Source organism: Electrophorus electricus, chromosome 1, assembly GCF_013358815.1.
Source record: "Electrophorus electricus isolate fEleEle1 chromosome 1, fEleEle1.pri, whole genome shotgun sequence".
NCBI lineage: Eukaryota > Metazoa > Chordata > Actinopteri > Gymnotiformes > Gymnotidae > Electrophorus > Electrophorus electricus.
In genome coordinates, this window is record NC_049535.1 from 7518250 (window position 1) to 7535126 (window position 16877).

The 16877-nt window shown below is 46.4% G+C and overlaps 1 protein-coding gene and 1 non-coding gene across 4 annotated transcripts; both read left to right on the forward strand.

Annotated features, from left to right (window-relative positions):
- Positions 1-16108, forward strand: LOC113568418 (cytoskeleton-associated protein 5-A-like). 3 transcript variants are annotated; one of them, XM_035531147.1, is made up of 43 exons: positions 1-111; positions 863-956; positions 1045-1238; positions 1426-1632; positions 1760-1931; positions 2320-2467; positions 2644-2744; positions 2914-3027; positions 3107-3211; positions 3285-3374; positions 3491-3655; positions 3838-3966; positions 4061-4219; positions 4349-4447; positions 5281-5391; positions 5542-5634; positions 5918-6103; positions 6256-6350; positions 6467-6524; positions 6679-6804; positions 7057-7184; positions 7606-7780; positions 7870-7983; positions 8083-8211; positions 8472-8666; positions 8772-8901; positions 9398-9480; positions 10171-10281; positions 10380-10529; positions 10743-10946; positions 11256-11391; positions 11722-11915; positions 12026-12174; positions 12809-12976; positions 13111-13216; positions 13322-13504; positions 13832-14019; positions 14243-14318; positions 14403-14591; positions 14676-14777; positions 15070-15112; positions 15246-15370; positions 15843-16108. In XM_035531147.1, exons 2-43 carry the CDS (start codon positions 900-902, stop codon positions 16065-16067), a joined length of 5712 nt encoding a protein of 1903 aa, XP_035387040.1. In that variant the 5' UTR covers positions 1-111; positions 863-899; the 3' UTR covers positions 16068-16108. The 3 variants fall into 3 exon arrangements, with proteins under 3 accessions (XP_035387040.1, XP_035387043.1, XP_035387047.1); XM_035531150.1 differs by having other exon boundaries at positions 14676-14774; XM_035531154.1 differs by lacking the exons at positions 1-111; positions 863-956; positions 1045-1238; positions 1426-1632; positions 1760-1931 and having other exon boundaries at positions 2447-2532.
- On the forward strand, positions 12638-12737 carry LOC118242495. The gene has a single exon (XR_004776873.1). It is a non-coding gene; the product is annotated as a small nucleolar RNA SNORD67 (small nucleolar RNA).
- Positions 16109-16877: the final 769 nt, after the last annotated feature.

The window sequence follows — 16877 nt, forward strand, 5'->3', positions numbered from 1 at the left end:
GTGGTGTTAAGCAGCTGATAGGCATTTACGCTTTTCTGTAACTATTGAGTTCAAATTTAACTGTTCTGTCCCTCGCAGTATATGCGTTAGACTGCCTGTTTTCTGTTTCAGGTAAATGATCACGTCATGTTTAGGAAAACTGCTTTAAGATTGTATAAATAAACAGTAACGATAGCTAAAACCATAATGTTAGCGGGCTAGCCTAGCTATCTTAGGATAGCTAAAGCTAACATAGCTGACTGGTTAAATAGCTACTTGCTAGCTAGCATTATGTTACGTTGCTCTAGCTAACCTGAGTCGATTGGCAAACTTAACGAGCTAACGTAGCTAGGTTAACTAGCTAGTTGTTCAACTGTTGTGCGCTTGCAGATTTGGCTGCCTGGCTAACGTGCTAGCAAGTTAACAAAATATGAACTAATTTGAGGTCAAGTTAGCTCACGTTTGTTTCTAGCATGCCACGACTAACTTGTCTTGGCCAGTTAACTTGGTTCATGTTCCCGTAGCTCGTTTTACGGACCAAATTGCCACCTACCTTTAACGTTAGCTGACAGTTGGACATGGTTCCAGGCAGTAGTGATTTGCAGAAACGCTAACTAGCTAAAAAATAACCTGGCTCGTTTAGCTAAACTCGCCCATTTGATATATTGTAACGTTTGTGTAAGTGTGTTTAATAAGTTTAGTGCGCTAGCTGTCTAGTTCGTAACCTGCACAGACATGCATGACGATGAATTTATTTTTGCTTATAGGCACCGGACTCCATTACTTAAAATTAACAACTGTGCTGAATAATCGCCAAAAAGCTGTGTTGTAGCTATCTGAATTGCTGATAACGGAATAATCTCGTGTGTTCTGCCACCTTTAGCGAAGCCTTTGAAGTGACATTACAAACGCCCATCATTATGGGGGATGATAGTGAATGGATGACACTACCCACAGACCAGAAATGTGAGCATAAGGTCAGTACACTTGCTATGCGTGTTGTCTTGTTTTGGTGTGCAGTTATTTATGGTATGTTGGTGGGTGAGCAATTGTATTCTTTTACAGGTTTGGAAAGCACGATTAAGCGGCTATACAGAGGCCTTGCAACAGTTTCAGAGAGTCACTGATGAAAAAAGCCCTGAGTGGGGGAAGTACCAAGGCCTGATCAAGACATTTGTGGCTGACTCCAATGCAGTAGCACAGCTCAAAGGACTGGAGGCAGCTCTAGCATACGTTGAAAAGGCGCATGTGGCATCTCGGTAACATGAATGTGTCTGCTTTGACCACTAATCTTGGGCTATCTTGATTTAAAGGCTGCCTAACTGATCCATCTCGCAATGCTTGAATTGATGCGCTGTTTTTCCTCCCTGGGAATCATGAGAGGATGAATGGCCATGGCCAATATTTGACTGTGCTCTGGTCTTTGTATGGTGTTTCAATTGTCAGGACCGTGGGAGAGGTGGTGTCTGGAGTGGTGTGTAAAGTCTTTAACCAGCCGAAGGCCAGAGCTAAAGAGCTGGGCTCTGACATCTGCCTCATGTACATAGAGATAGAGAAGGGCGAGGTGGTGCAGGAAGAGCTCCTTAAAGGTCTGGACAACAAGAACCCCAAAATCGCCCTTGCCTGTGTTGAAGTCTTGCGGAGGGCAGTGAGGTGAGCATGATTCCCAGACCTTTTACACCGTGACCAGACTTGAACTTGTACATGTGGCTTAGCTTGCATAAACCTACAAAATAATCCTCCTCTTGCTTTTGTGTGCTCCGTCCCTTTGTGTTGTCAGTGAATTTGGACCGAAGGTCATCACGCTGAAACCTGTTGTGAAGGTGTTGCCGAAGCTTTTTGAGTTGCGAGAGAAGGCCGTGCGAGATGAGGCCAAACGGCTCGCTGTAGAAGTCTACAGATGGATCAGAGATGCCTTGCGTCCTCCCCTTCAGAACATCAATGCCGTTCTGGTAGACCAGTGTTCCTCATTCGTGTTTTCTATTCTATACATTTTCCATAGCCATGTTTGCTCTAGCAAGACTGCAAAAGGTTAAGCCCCTTTTAATAACTAAATTAAAATGAATGCTTTCAGCTACTTTTGCTCAGTCCTGTTACAGCTGCCTTTGGATTTTGGCATGCGGGTGGGGAAACGGAGGGGCTCCATGTGACTTGAACCCTCATACATAAGCCAGAGAAAATGAATATGGGATAGCAGGTCTCACTAATGCTGCTTCTCCAATCTGTCATAATGCCAGTCCTGTTTGATAGTCCTAGTATACACCAGTATTGGTTGTTGACATTTGTCTTAAGCATTGATCCTGCATGACTGACTTCTCATGCGGGGTTTGTCCGCACCAGCTGAAGGACCTGGAGGAGGAGTGGGCAAAGCTTCCATCGTCGGCGCCCAGGCAGAGCCGCTTCCTGCGCTCTCAGCAGGACCTTCGGGCCAAGTACGAGGAGCAGCAGCAGCAGCAGCAGCCTGACGGAGACACTGCAGATGGAGATGGTGCTCTGCTTTTGTCTATAAATCTGTTCGCTGGTGCAATTTCTCTCATCTACTCATGTCTTCAGGTCTCTGTTTAAGAGAATAAGCTTATTGTCCTCCTGTTTGAGGGACCAGCCTTTGCTGTTGGCGCAGTATGCTACCGTTTAGTGTTATTTATATGTTGAATGTTTTTTCAGCTGCTGACTTGGAGGACGCAGCACCTACCGTGGATGCTTACGAGCTTCTAGAAGCTGTGGAGATCCTCTCAAAGATGCCTAAAGACTTCTATGAGAAGATTGTAAGGAAAATATCATCATGCTGTATTGGCCTCCTCTCAAGTTGATCTCTTACCAAAACAGGCTTTACTGATTTTAAGAGCATTTAAAAAAAAAAAAAAAAAAGCATAGCTAATCATTCTAATCTCTTGTACCTGGCTGAGTTTCTATAAACTGCATGCATGTGTATAGGAGGCAAAGAAGTGGCAGGAAAGGAAAGAGGCCTTGGAGGCTCTGGAGACTTTGACGACAAACCCCAAATTGCAGGCTGGAGAGTATGGGGATGTAGTCAAAGCGCTTAACAAGGTACAGACCTCTGGCTCTTCAGCGTGTAGATTACATCTCTACTTTACTTTTTCGTAATCAACCTTTTGTGTGTTTGCAGGTTATCGGGAAAGACACGAATGTCATGCTGGTGACTATTGCTGCCAAATGCGTGGCTGGACTTGCCGCTGGCCTGAGGAAGAAGTTTGGCGTGTATGCTGGTCATGTAGGTCCTGTGACATTATCAAAATGAAGTTCATGCCATTTTGTGTGCATTTCATTAAATGGTTTGTTTGCAGTTGGTGCCAACTATGTTGGAGAAATTCAAGGAGAGGAAAGCTCAGGTGGTGCAAGCACTCCAGGAGGCCGTAGATGCTGTGTTCCTCTCCGTAAGGGTCTGAGATATGGTGCAGATGTGTTTAGCAGAAACCTTTACAGTCAAATCACAATGTTAAGGTGACGTGTAGCGTTTAAATCCTGCATCTTGAAACTGTTAATTCCTCAGACTACGTTACAAAACATAAGTGAGGATGTCTTGGCCGTCATGGACAACAAGAACCCATCAGTCAAGCAGCAGGCCTCCCTGTTCTTGTCCAGAAGTTTCTGCCACTGCACCACCACAACTCTGCCTAAAAGCCTCCTTAAGCCATTGTGTGTGGCATTGCTAAAGGTACACCTTCAGTTACATCTGGTGGGAGTGATTCAGGTTTCCTGGTATGCATTTATTTGGGAGTGAAGGACTGAATCGTGGGACTGAATAACTTTTGGGTGTGGGCAATAAAAGAATGATCTTGAACTGATGATGCAACCAATTATTAATGAACGTGTCCTTTTGTCCTCTCACGTGCACAGCAAGTGAGCGACTCGGCTCCTGAAGTCCGAGATGCAGCCTTTGAGGCCTTGGGCACAGCTATGAAGGTGGTGGGCGAGAGAGCTGTTAATCCTTTCTTGGCTGATGTTGATAAACTGAAAATTGACAAAGTAAGGTCACATCCTTAGTTCTGCCACTTGGAGCTGCTCATATTATTCTGGTTAGACTAGGTAGTTCTTTCTCTTGAGGTTTGCTTGTGATTAGATTAAGGAGTGCTCAGAGAAGGTTGAGCTGGCCGGAGGGAGGAAGACTTCAGGGCAGATGAAGAAGAAACCGGTCTCTAATGCTGAACCAACAGCCGAGGCCTCTGCCAGGCCTTCAGCACCCTCCAGGAAGACCCCCACAGCTTCTGCTGCTGCTAAGGTGAATTGTCCATCTTGGTAACTTGCTATTTTTACTTTTTACCTGTAAATTTGCTTTTGGGTAGGTGTTGTATTTGGGGGAACCTGAACCAGCTCGACAGTGACTGTCTGTCTGCTTATGTGACCTTAGCAATCAGCCCCCAAAAAGGGGAAAGCCCCTGCATCCAAAGGAGCTGCTGCCACCACAAAGAATGCGAAGAACAAGGAGACTGTAGAGCCTGAGCTCTCGGTGAGTCATCGCTGCTGTGGTCTAATTTGAGATGGCTTCAACAAACGGCAAGTTAACTTTGTCAATCCCATGCAAAAATTAGAATGCTTCTTCCTGTACAGATTGGCCCATCACCTGAAAGAGTTGCTTGTGCTTTAGAACTCCATTGCCATCCCTCTTTCTTCCCTTCATCTAACCATTTTCCCCCATATACATTCATGGGGCAATTGGTCAAACTGCTGCCATTTTGACACATTTCAAGCTCAAACCATTGTCCTGCTGTGGAGGTTCTGATAAATGATTGAAATTGCTCGTCCCCTTTTCAGACTTAACCTTTCTTGTCCTGTTCGGTCAATTTTCAGTGCCTTTTAACTGTCTTGCATGCTACAGACATAAATCTGAATATGCACAGTAAGGGTGCTAATATAACCACATTCGTTTCCCTTATTTTTTTTATTTTTTTTCCATCCCTCCAACCTCCCCTTGCGATCTTGGTGCTGCTTTAACGTTTGAACCACAGTCTGCTACACTGATTGAACTTGTCCTGATCACCCATCTACGCTTCCGGCTGATGGCACTAGTCTATACACGTATCCATTGATTCATCAGTCCATCGTCCTATAGGAATCCACTCTCTTAATTTTGAACCCACAGCCATCAAACTTGGTAAACAGATTGGGCAGATGAGCGTAGTCGTGATTAAATGCAGTCTGGTCCTTGGGCTCAGCTGTTCACTGTTTCTATGCTTTCATCCCTCCATCCTTTTTTCTTTTAGTTGTTGGACACTATCCCCAGTTTGCTTGAGTGTCTGTCTGCTTATTGTGGTAGTTTTTTAACTGGTTGCTTCCCATCAGCTTGAAGTGTGTGAGGAGCAGGCAGCCATGGTCCTGCCAGCCTCTTGCATGCAGACACTGGACAGCGCTAACTGGAAAGAAAGGTTGGCTGCGATGGAGGACTTCCATAAGGTAAATCACTCGGAAAAGGGGATTTCTGATTACCTGCCTTTGGCTCCAGTTTGTAGTGCTGGGTATGTGGTGGGGAGGGAAGGGTTCAACCTTGAGATGTTATCAAGCTTAAGGGTTTGTATAGGTTAATGCTGGCTTCTGTTTGTGCAGGCCGTCGAGCAGATGGACAGCAGAGAGATGCCCTGCCAGGCTCTCGTCCGTCTGCTGGCTAAGAAACCTGGCTGGAAGGAGACCAACTTCCAGGTATGCCACCATCCTCCTTTTGTTGATGCATTTGGAACGACTCGCTCATCCCTCAGATTCCGTTTTTAGTCCAAAGAGAAGCTGTGCTTTAATGTAGCAAACAGAGTTATAAAGTGATGCAATAAGTGGATTCTACTTTTGCCAGGAACTGTTGGGTGGGACGGCTGAGATCTGAAACGTGGCCTGCTCCCGTTCAAGCCTTGTGGGTTGTTGTTGTTTTTTTTTTTTTTTGAGGGTTTGTTTTTTGTTTTTTCCCCCTGTGCTCTTTTTAATTTAACAAAAGGTGATGCAGTTGAAGCTGCAGGTGGTGGCTACGGTGGCCCAGAGGGGCTCGTTCTCCAGAACGTCTGCCCTTGCTGTGCTGGAGGCAGTGGTGGACAGGACTGGTGACATTAAGTGTAGCGGGAGGGCTAAGGAAGCCCTGAGTGCTGTGGCTGAAGCTTGCAAACTGCCATGGACTGCAGAACAGGTCAACGTCCATGTTTAATCCTTAAGTTTTTCTAATTAAGCCAATTTTGAGGAGTTTGAGTTGTGGTTTTTTTTTTTTTGTTTATTTGTTTTTTGACAATGAATGGTATCTTAATGTTTTCTTAACTATATTATGGATTTTCTTGTTTACAGGTTGTTTTTATAGCCTTTGGCCAGAAGAACCCAAAAAACCAGGCTGAAGCTCTTTGCTGGCTCTCCAGTGCCATAAAGGAGTTTGGCTTTGCGGGGTAAAACGTAGTCCAGTAAATTTGAATGAGGAATATAATAGACCTGCTTTTTTTCTGACCTAAACCTACATTTGAACTGGAAGAGAATGTGGAAAATATGGCATTCTGTCTTGCAGAATAAATGTGAAGGCTTTTATTAATAACGTGAAGACGGCCCTGGCTGCCACCAATCCTGTGAGTGCTCACATTTGCCCCTGTGGTGCGCTCTTTCTCTTCGTAAACCGAGGGGTCGTTCTTGAGATCAGATTGCTTGATTTGAAATGCAAGGTGGATCACTTTTTTGTTTTGGCCGAGGCGGGAGCTGAAGTTGTTTCTCTGTCCCATGTAGGCTGTGAGATCGGCTGCTGTCTCCCTCCTCGGCGTGATGTACATGTACATGGGGGCCCCTCTCCGCATATTCTTTGAGGATGAGAGGACGTCCCTGCTTTCCCAAATAGACGCTGAGTTTGAGAAGGTCTGCTATAGTTGTTTTTGATGAATTGCTGGCTTTTGGCTCCACATGTGCTTATCTGGGTGAAAAAGGGGCAGTAACACCAGTCACTGCTATGACTGGAGAGGGTTTAAAAACTGAATGCTGTGTTGTCTTCTGCTTGGGATTGGCATGAGCCTGCGTCACTGCAGAAGTGGTGTGTGGGTTGGTTTGTTTATTTATTTTTTAAAACTTTTTTGCTTCTTGAAATGGAGTTTTCACTTTGCTGTTTGCCAGGTGAAGGGCCAGACTCCTCCTGCTCCTATCAGAGGATCCTCTAAAGCAAGCACTGGGGAGGAGGCTGATGAACAGGAGGAAGAGTTGGGAACAGATGTGGTGGACCTCCTGCCTCGAACTGACATCAGGTACGAAGCCTCACTCCTCGATGTTCAGTTCATTTGTGCTTGATTTTCAATCTTCTCCTATTTCAGGTTCAGGAAGTTTTATGGCCTCATCTGTCTCATCTGTTTTTTTTTTTTTATTAAAAATGTTCAGGAAATGTCAGCTATGCTGTGTATATGTAATTACATAAATTGTCGTCTCCTCCTAGATACACAGTTGATGCCGGACCTTTGTCAAACTGTACTTTACACCTCTCTCTCTCTCAACTCAAAAGCATGCAGTGCTTGTCCATAAAGATCACCTTGTCATTCTTTGTGCAGGGAAAACCCAGCTGTTAACATGGCTTTGTCCCCCTCTCTTGGGTTTAGTTGTGAGTTCAAATTTTAATTGGGAAGTGTGCCAGAATGCCACATTGTCTCACATTGATTGATTGATTGTTCACAGTGACAAGATCACCTCTGAGATGGTGTCCAAAATTGGCGATAAGAATTGGAAGCTCAGGAAGGAAGGCCTTGACGAGGTGGCTGCGGTCCTTTCCGATGCAAAATTCATCACAGCCAGCATTGGAGAGCTACCCCTGGCCCTCAAGGCTCGACTCACTGACTCCAATAAAATACTGGTAAAACCAGAGTTTGGCTGACCTCAGTCTTTCCCTCCTTTCTCTTGGCACAAAAAGTAAGCGTTTGGGGGCGGGTGCTTGTCTTTCAGGTCCAGCGGACGTTGTCTATCCTGCAGCAGATGGCCGTAGCGATGGGCCCAGCTCTGAGGCAGCACATCAGAGGCCTGGGCTTCCCCATCCTCAACGTACTGGGAGACAGCAAGGTGCAGCCTGCCGCATTGTTGGAGTGCTTAATGAGTGCCTTATCTCCATGTTTCAACCTCGTACCTGATTTATTTTATCCGTATGTGTTTCTCCACCAGAATACTGTACGAGCAGCAGGTCTGGCTACGCTGAATGTGTGGGTGGAGCAAACTGGAATGAAGGAGTGGCTGGAAGGGGAGGAGCTATCTGAGGAACTAAAGAAGGAGAACCCATTTCTGAGACATGAGGTGTGTGGGTGGTGGTTTTAAAATCTAAGAAACCCTACAGCAGTAATGTTGAAGAGGAAAAATGGAATTGCATTTCTGACCAGAGCTCCCATACAGATGTCATGTGTGGTGACAGGAGCATATCCAGAGCTGAGATCTGATATGACAATTCTGATTACTGAGGTCTCATTGAAAAGGCATGTATGACCCCAGCCAGTGTCATAATGCTTTTCCTTGGGTTGCCTCTACCACCCTCCCTGCTCTGCCCTTTCTCTGTGCAGCTGCTGGCCTGGCTGGCAGGCAAACTGCCCAGCCTGCGCTCTGTTCCCTCTGATCTCAGCCTGTGTGTTCCTCACCTGTATTGCTGCCTGGAGGACCGCAATGTTGACGTGCGGAAAAAGGCCCAGGACGCCCTGCCCGCATTCATGATGCATCTGGGCTTTGACAAGATGAACAAAGCTGCTGCTAAGCTCAAGGTGTGACTCTGGGCTACCCTTCATGCCTTTTTGTTACAAGCACAGACTGTCTGCACGTTCCTGTTTATGCATAGTGGACAAAAAGAATGTCTGTCCTTTCTGCAGCCAGCATCTAAAGACCAAGTGGTTGGTTTGCTCGAAAAAGCTCGAGCTTCCGTGCCTGCCAAGCCTTCAGCTCCGACTAAAACGACACCGGCTGCCAGCGGCAGCGTGAAAGCCACCCAGTCTCCCCCAGGTTTGAATCGTCTAGCTTTCTTCCCTACCACCTCCCTGCATGGTATCTTTACTGCTTTGATGTAATAACATTGTGTCTGCCAAATTCCTGAATAATACTTCTAGGGCTTCTGCATATAACATTTGAGTAGGTTTACATGCGATCATTCTTGGTTTTCATCACTTATCTGACTATTCAGGTGCTCATGTAAACTGCCTACTCAGATTTCTTGGATCCAGTTAAGGCCATAATCATGTCTCAGTGCTCTAGAGGTGGATTTCAGCTCAGTAATCGGGTTTCAGTGCATGTATCCACATCCTCAGGGTTTCCTAGACAAAGCTGTAACAAAGTGCATGCCTTGTGTTGAACAGCCAAAAAATGAAATTAAAGAAATGCCAAACTGGTGGGCCTGCTGCATTTATCGTAGAAGCTCCGGTACAGTAACATTTGATGTCATACATTTTTATGGCTGCATCTCTTTTTTTTTTTTTTTTTTTGTTTTTTTTTTTTTGTTTAGCTTCAGCCAAAGCTGCCCCAGCAACAGAACAGTTGCCAGCAGAAGCCAAGAAAGTCAAGTCAGCAGCTGTACCCAAAGCCAAGGTGAGCTCTCCCCTCAAATAACACAGGCAAGATAATTAACAATTAAACGGTTTGAGTCATTTCCTAATGTAAAACATGGCTTTTGATTTTCGAATAGTTTAAAAAAAATTGACTTGTGTGGTACTGGTAGTGTGAGTCCAGGGTGCTGCACTAGGATGCGAAGGGTGTAATATATTTGCAGAGCTGTTTTAGGTCACCTAGTTGCCATGCTGACCAGCCAGCAGCGCACTGACCTGAACAGCTTGGTTAAATTGTTTGGCCTTTCATTGAGGCTTCCTAGTGACTGTCATGGTGGCTTGGAGTCTGACTGAGTTTCCTTACGTAGCAGTCTTCTCAAGACTCCAATGCAAACTAGAGTCTGAATAGCAGACTGGAGAAGGAAAATGCTAGATTCTGCTGTAAATCAAAAAGCCGCACCAAGGCAAAGCCCGCCAAGCAGGTACCGCAGGCGTATGTGGAGCGTGGGGAAATGCAGCCTGTAGTGTTGGATGGGTCTCTGTACCACTGGATTGAGCAGACTACACTTCTGGGGAAGGGGGTTTGCGTCACCTTGGTTAGATCCTACCTGTCCGTTTCCTCTCTATCCCTAGGCTGCAACTGTTTGTAGCAGTGGATTTCCCCATTACCACAATTTGCCTCTTTTTAGACCTCCTTTTGGGCTTTACATTGGTTGACTACTCTCTCCCACAGGCTGTTGGGAAGAAACCGTTGGGGAAGGCTGAGGAGGATCGATCTGGCCCCATCTTTATTCTCGTGCCCAATGGCAAAGAACAGCGCATCAAAGAGGAGAAGAGTCTAAAGGCACGACCCTCTCATGCTCCCACAGTCCACCTGCAGCCATGACTGCTTGTACTGCAAGTCCACTGCAGAGTGAGAGTGATGACCCTGTGTGTTGGCAGGTGTTGAAGTGGAACTTCATAACGCCACGGGAGGAGTATGTTGACCAGCTGAAGACTCAGATGATGCCTTGTGTGGCTAAATGGTTGATGGAGGATCTTTTCCATTCTGACTTCCAGAGGCACGTTAAAGCTATCGGTACCCTGATCGAGGTAAGATGGGCTCTGACAGCTGCCTGTCTTTTAGCCCCCCCCCCCCCCAAGTAGGAGAGTTGACATGTCCACGGGCAAACGGTTGCGATATCAAGGATCCTAAACAGGATTTTCTAAAAATGGCTTCTATACACTTCAGTTGGTCAGCTGTAGTTTCAGAATGAAACCCAACCCATACTGGATTTATCCAACTGTGTATCCATGTCTGTCTAGCACCTGGAGGCGGAGACTGGGGCTACAGTCAGCTGTCTGGACCTAATCCTGAAGTGGTTCACATTGCGTTTCTTTGACACCAACACCAGTGTGCTGATGAAGGCACTGGAGTACCTCAGAGTTCTCTTCCAAATGCTCATTAACAAGGACTACCACCTCACCGAGCATGAAGCCACGTCTTTTATCCCCTACCTTATCCTGAAGGTTCGTCCCCACCAAGGTGCTATTTACACTTGCATGCATGTGATGCATGACCAGAGCCTGAGATGATTGCACTATAGGCCTTGGCTCAGCTCCCCATTCAGTAAGCTAAATGTAGTGTGCTTGGTTTTGCCCTCTTTTAGCTTTCTGAGCGATGGAAACATTTTTACAGTATGTATGGTCTCAGCCTCTGTTCCAGGATGGCAATTGCCAACTGACTGAACTGAAATGGTCCTATTTGTGACTTCGGCGCACTAATTTTTACACAGTGGCCGGACTATGCTTCATTCCATGTTTTGCGCTTTTGTGTAGATGGGTGAACCAAAGGATGTTGTTCGGAAAGATGTGCGCGGCATCTGCCGCCTGCTCGGGCAGGTCTACCCTGCAAGCAAAATCTTTCTCTTCTTGATGGATGGCACCAAGTCTAAGAACTCCAAACAGAGAGCAGGTGAGCACCCTTGGGCTCTCTCCCCACATTCCCTGCTGATGGATGGTTGAGCAAGCCTACTGGCATTTTGCATGTTTAGCCAGTAAACCGACTGTGTGCACCACCACACAATTCTTGCAAAAGCCTGTAAATCTTGTAATATAAGGACTTTCAAAGTACTCTGGGGAGGGGGCCTAGACTGGAATTTCGGGTTGTTTTTGAAAAGTGTGCATATGTGTGTTGAAGTGGGGGGGGGGGGGGAGCCAAGCTTCTAAATCCACTTGGGGGACACATCTCTGCTCTCATTCAGTCTCCTTATTTTTTCCCCTTCGCTTTAACCCATTGCTGCAGAGTGTCTGGAAGAGCTGGGCTGTCTCGTGGGCATGTGTGGAATGTTGGTCTTCCAGCAAACTGCATCAAATGCCTTGCGAGAGATCGCAGGTCACATTGCTGACCGGGATACAGCCGTACGCAACGCAGCTCTCAACGCTTTAGTGACCGCCTACAATATCTGTGGAGAGCAGGTCTACAAGCTCATTGGCCAGGTGTGTTGCTTTCTCACCACTTTCCTCCCTGTCCCTTCCCATGTATTACCTGGCATGGCTACCATGGAAGTCACGGTGGGTGAGTCTGTGGCGTTCTCTTCTCCCTGAAGCTGTCGGAGAAGAGCATGAGTATGCTGGAGGAGAGGCTTAAGCGATCTGTGAAGAAACCCTCTGCCCCAGCTGCCAGCAGGCCTCCAGAGGAGAAGCCATCAGGGTCAGCCAACGCCTGTCTGCTGCGCAAACCTAGCTTGCGTCTCAGGTAGCCCCACCTTACCAGAGTTCTACCTCGCAGTGAGGTGTTGTGGTTTTTTCTTTCAGTTAACTGTCTTGCATTTTACAAAATTAAGCTTCTGTGAGAACCCCCAAGAAATTGTCTTTATATCCTGATGCAGCTCTCTCTCAAAAAAAGGGGGGTGGTCTGGGTGTTAATCTACAGCAAAAATGTTAACATGGCCAGGTTATTAACCATTTTGGTAACTGTCCTACAAGGCGGGGGGTGGCTTGCCTGCCAGTTATTTTGGCTATGCACATAGCAGATGGATAGGCTATAAGATTGTATTTGTATTGAGACTTGAGGGAAAGTTTGGAATGGTGGGAATGGAATTAAGGGAAGGTGTGAATGCAGTATCTTTTAATGCCAAAATACATTGATGCCTCAGCAAGTCATTTGTGTTACATTGTGTATAAAACAAATCACTCGCTGCATGGTGATATTTGATGGCTGGGATGATGAGGAGATCCTGTTTGGTGGAGGAGATCCTGCAGTGGCGGGAGCCTCCACTCAGAGTCCTGACGACATGCACAGGGGCCATCTGACCAGCCAGACCCAAAGAGAAATGTGCCTTTTGGGTTTGGATTCCAACCTGACCAACTGGCTTTGGGCTGTTTCCCAGTGAAATCCGGAGTCAGAATGCTGCTGTGCAGAAGCAAAACTCTGAGGTTCCGTGCATGTTCCAACTGGACCAGAACTTCATCATGGAACTGCCCGAGTTGTTCATTCCCAACCTGGCAGTAGTGGATTCGGAAGAGCCATGGCTTGATATGCCGGAGTTTAAATTCAGGTGACTACTGAACCTTTTATTTCAATGCAGGGCTATATGTCCATATTTGCACAATAGAGCCTATAGCATATGGCTCTGGAGGCAGTTCTGTGTTCCTTCTCTGCCTTATGGCTGCTTTTTTTTTTTTTTGGTAGGTTGCCCTCAGTCTCCAGCCTTGTGGAACCTGTCTGCAGCATCAATCTCATCATCTCGCAGGTTGCCAGCTCTGATGCCAAAACTAGCATTCAGGCCCTGACAAAGGTAGGGTGCATGTGAGTGCACCATATTCTATGTACTTCATGAACAAATCCTAATGGCTGCTGTCCTTTTCTCATCTCATGCGGCCCTCTTGCCCTCTGCACTCAGATAGCAGAGATCTTGCGGCATAACAGCGAGTGGCAGGTGATGTCGGGTCATGTGGACGAGCTGGTCGTGTCCCTGCTCATGCAGCTCCGGCTCCTGGCCAGCAGGCGCATGGCGGCAGAGAGGCTGGAGGCACAGCGGGACGTCGACGAGCTCTACAGCTCAGTCATCGGCTCCCTGAACCAGGTGTGGCGGCATCGACTCTTCACTCTTCTCCAGAACTTGCAGTTATTGGTGGTCTAAGTAGGACAATATCTTTTGGGTCTGTTTGGTGGAGGAACCTCCACTCCGAGTTCTGACGATATGCACAGAGGTCCTCTGACTTCCTCTGCCCACAAAGGAATGTAGACGAGCAATGCTTTTCAAGAGATATTGGGGAACCTTTATGGGAGACATGAGCAGTCTGGCATGTTGGTGGGGCATTGGAATATATTGAGCAAGTTTACAAACCCCTCTTTAGGAGGCCTGCCAGGGTTCACGTGTGTGTGTGTGTGTGTGTGTGTGTGTGTGTAGCTGGTCTTGGCAGGCAAGCTGGCTCAGGAGGCCTCTCCTGGTGTGCTGAAGGACCTAGTGCAGGCACTGCTCTCTCTGATCCTGGACCCCCAGCAGCAGCAGTGCGGGGGAGAGTCCCAGCTCATCCGCGCCGTTCACATCTTGCTTTCAACCCTGCTAAAGACTGCAGACTCCACCAGCACACTCAGGTGGTGCACATGACCCTCAACAATACAGTAACCAGCACTGGGTTTCCTGTTTGGAAATCCAAACAGTTTCTCTGGGCTTTAGTGATGATCTTTTGAAATGGCATATGGCACAACATTGTCCATTACCATGGAAATTAACATGCTGCAAATAAGGGATGGTAGTTATAGTGACTGCTCAACCTGGTTTTGCTCCTTATTCAACTTGGGTTTGTTTTTTCTTCAGTGCCTTACTGATGCTGTTGCAGGAGTCCTGCAACTCAAGTACTTGCTCTTCAGAATTCAAAGAGCTAGTTATGAAGGTAATGAGAGGGGTTGTGTGAGAGAAGGTAGGTAGGTAGGTAGGTGTGCGTGTTGTTGTATCTGAACACTTTCACCTCCTGCAGTGTCACTGGCGAATGATCAAGCTCCTTCCGGAGAAGGTAGAGGCACTTTACCTTGACAGAGTTCTCCTGGACATTCACAACTTCCTGAAGGTCTTTCCTAGAGAGGTGATCAGGCAAAAACCCATTGACCTGATTCACCGCACAGTGAAAACCCTGCTCCACACCCTCTACAGGCTAGTTGGACCCAAGGTGAGTCAATTACTGTGACTCACATCTTTTAGTGGTGTGGTGGAGGGATAATGGTAATTCTAGTCTCTTTTGAAATGCTGTTAGATTATGGATCACTTGAGCCTGATTGAAAACCGGGATGAGTCTGCGGTAGAAGCCCATCTGAAGCGTGCCATGAAGCACTACGTCCCACCACTCAGCCAGGTGGTACGTTCTTGCTATTAGAAAGTCGTGCAACAAATATTTACACTTGGTCTTTGTTTTCTGTTGGGCAAACGTATCTGTTCAATCCCTCTGTGTATGTGTATTATGGCTTAATGGTTTTAGTTATTCTACGAAGTATTTCTATTGTAAAGACATGAAGGGCATAGTAGAATGGTGAGTTGAGGGGGGGGGGGGGGGGGCTGTGGACCAGGGGTTTTCTGCCTTTTTTTTTTTTTTTTTTTTTTTTTTTTTTGTCTAATATTTATTTTCCCAATCCACTATCCTCCTGCCACAGAATACAGAGAATGTTTGCAAAGCAAAGACCCTTCCATCTGCAAGTAAGTTCCCTTTCCTCTTTCAGTTCGTTGTCTAGTACCTACAAGCCAAAAGCTATCAGGAATGGCTAAACTCTGGTTTCCGCAGGTAAATGTTCTTGGTTGCTCGTCTTTACTGTCCATTTGAAACCTGCAGGTCCAGTCAAGAGTTCCACCAAGTCTGCCGCAGTCCCGTTCAGCACTGAGAACTTTAACCCCGCACACTTCCAGGAGAGGCTAAGGGTTCTGAAGGAGCTCCATGTTGTAGACATCAACACCAAGGTACCGCACCTCCTACATGCAAAAGCCTTTGTCAATAGTTGTATGTCGAGGAGCGCTCCAGTTGGATTTAGTGTTTGCAATGGGCAGCAATACTATAAGTAACACTGTGACCAGTATGGTTTGGGATCTTTTTAACATGTAAAGGCTGATCAGCGAAATACAGCTCCACAGCGATGCCGTTCTTCATTTAAGCCATTTCCCCCGATATTCAACAAGCCTATCGGATCAGCCCAGATGTGTTCAGGATCTGTTTTGCTTTAGTTTTGTATTGGAGCTCTGAGGCCAACATTTGCTACCAAGTATTGGAAGCTTATGGCTCCTAATCAGCATGGTGCGAACAAATTTGAGTTATTCAAGTTTAACCAGTACAATGGTAGTTTAATTTACTAAAATGGTGCTGGTAACATGTAGTCTTAGCTAATCAAGAGCTAGCAACAACTTTGAAGGTTTCCTTTCTCTGTCTCATATGCAGCCAGTAAATGAGGTCAGGTGTGGCCTCCCAGTTGTGAGCTCTAAGCCTGCACTGCCCTCCTCCATGGACATGCTCCAGTCTCAGCTCTCCCAGCTCCTTGAGGCTCGAGAAGAGCAGGACGGTCAGAATGTTCGGCCCCGGAGCCCAGTCACCCCTGTTGGCCCTCCCCCAGACCTCAGCGACTTCATAGCCAGACTGGAGAGGATTAAGGCCAACCTGCACTAATTCCTGCAGCTTTCCACACCTTTTATGCCTTCTGTCTGCTTCCTTTTGTCTCTTTCCAGCACCAAGACTGGCTGCTACTTCTACATTTGTGTGTGGGTGTGTTTTACTGAATCCTGATTTTTTGTTTGTTTGTTTGTTTGTTTGTTTTTGTTTTTTAAATGTCATGTGAATAAAATCTGCTTTTAGATGGGCTTTTATCTGCTTCATTATTGATCCATTGGGGGTCTTGCTCAGTAAACAGTGGAAACCTGTGTATTTTTGTGCTGTGCTGTTTCTGCTCAGTGTCAGTATGACAACTTGATGTCAGAAAATAGTTTATTTTCAGGCATTGAAACAGTAAGCCAGTATGAAGATGAACCACACTTATTCCAGTCACTTCATCCTTTGGGTTGGATGAATGTTAGGTGGATATACAGCTGGCTGCCTGCTCTGACTAGACCCTGAGAAACCCAGAATGCTCACAACCAGAGTCTATTAACACCGGTGTATCATCCATCACGACTGAACTTGCAGTACCAATCAGAAAGCCTACCAGATTACTGTGTGGATGGTGACTGCTATGAAAGATGAATATAGTACAGCTGTACAATGTCACACCTTGTATACTACACAAAGGATTTTGTTTCCTGGGTGAGCACTGTCCTAAAACCACTACAGGCTGCGATTGTAGCATTCATCTGCTCTTTCACATGACACTAGGAGGCTCTGCAACATTTTCCCCTTGAAAATATCACAGGTCCTTCAAAGCAGCAATTAATGCTCAGCTTTTTTGGCAGTACCCCCAATTCTTCCTTTTCACACATCACTTGG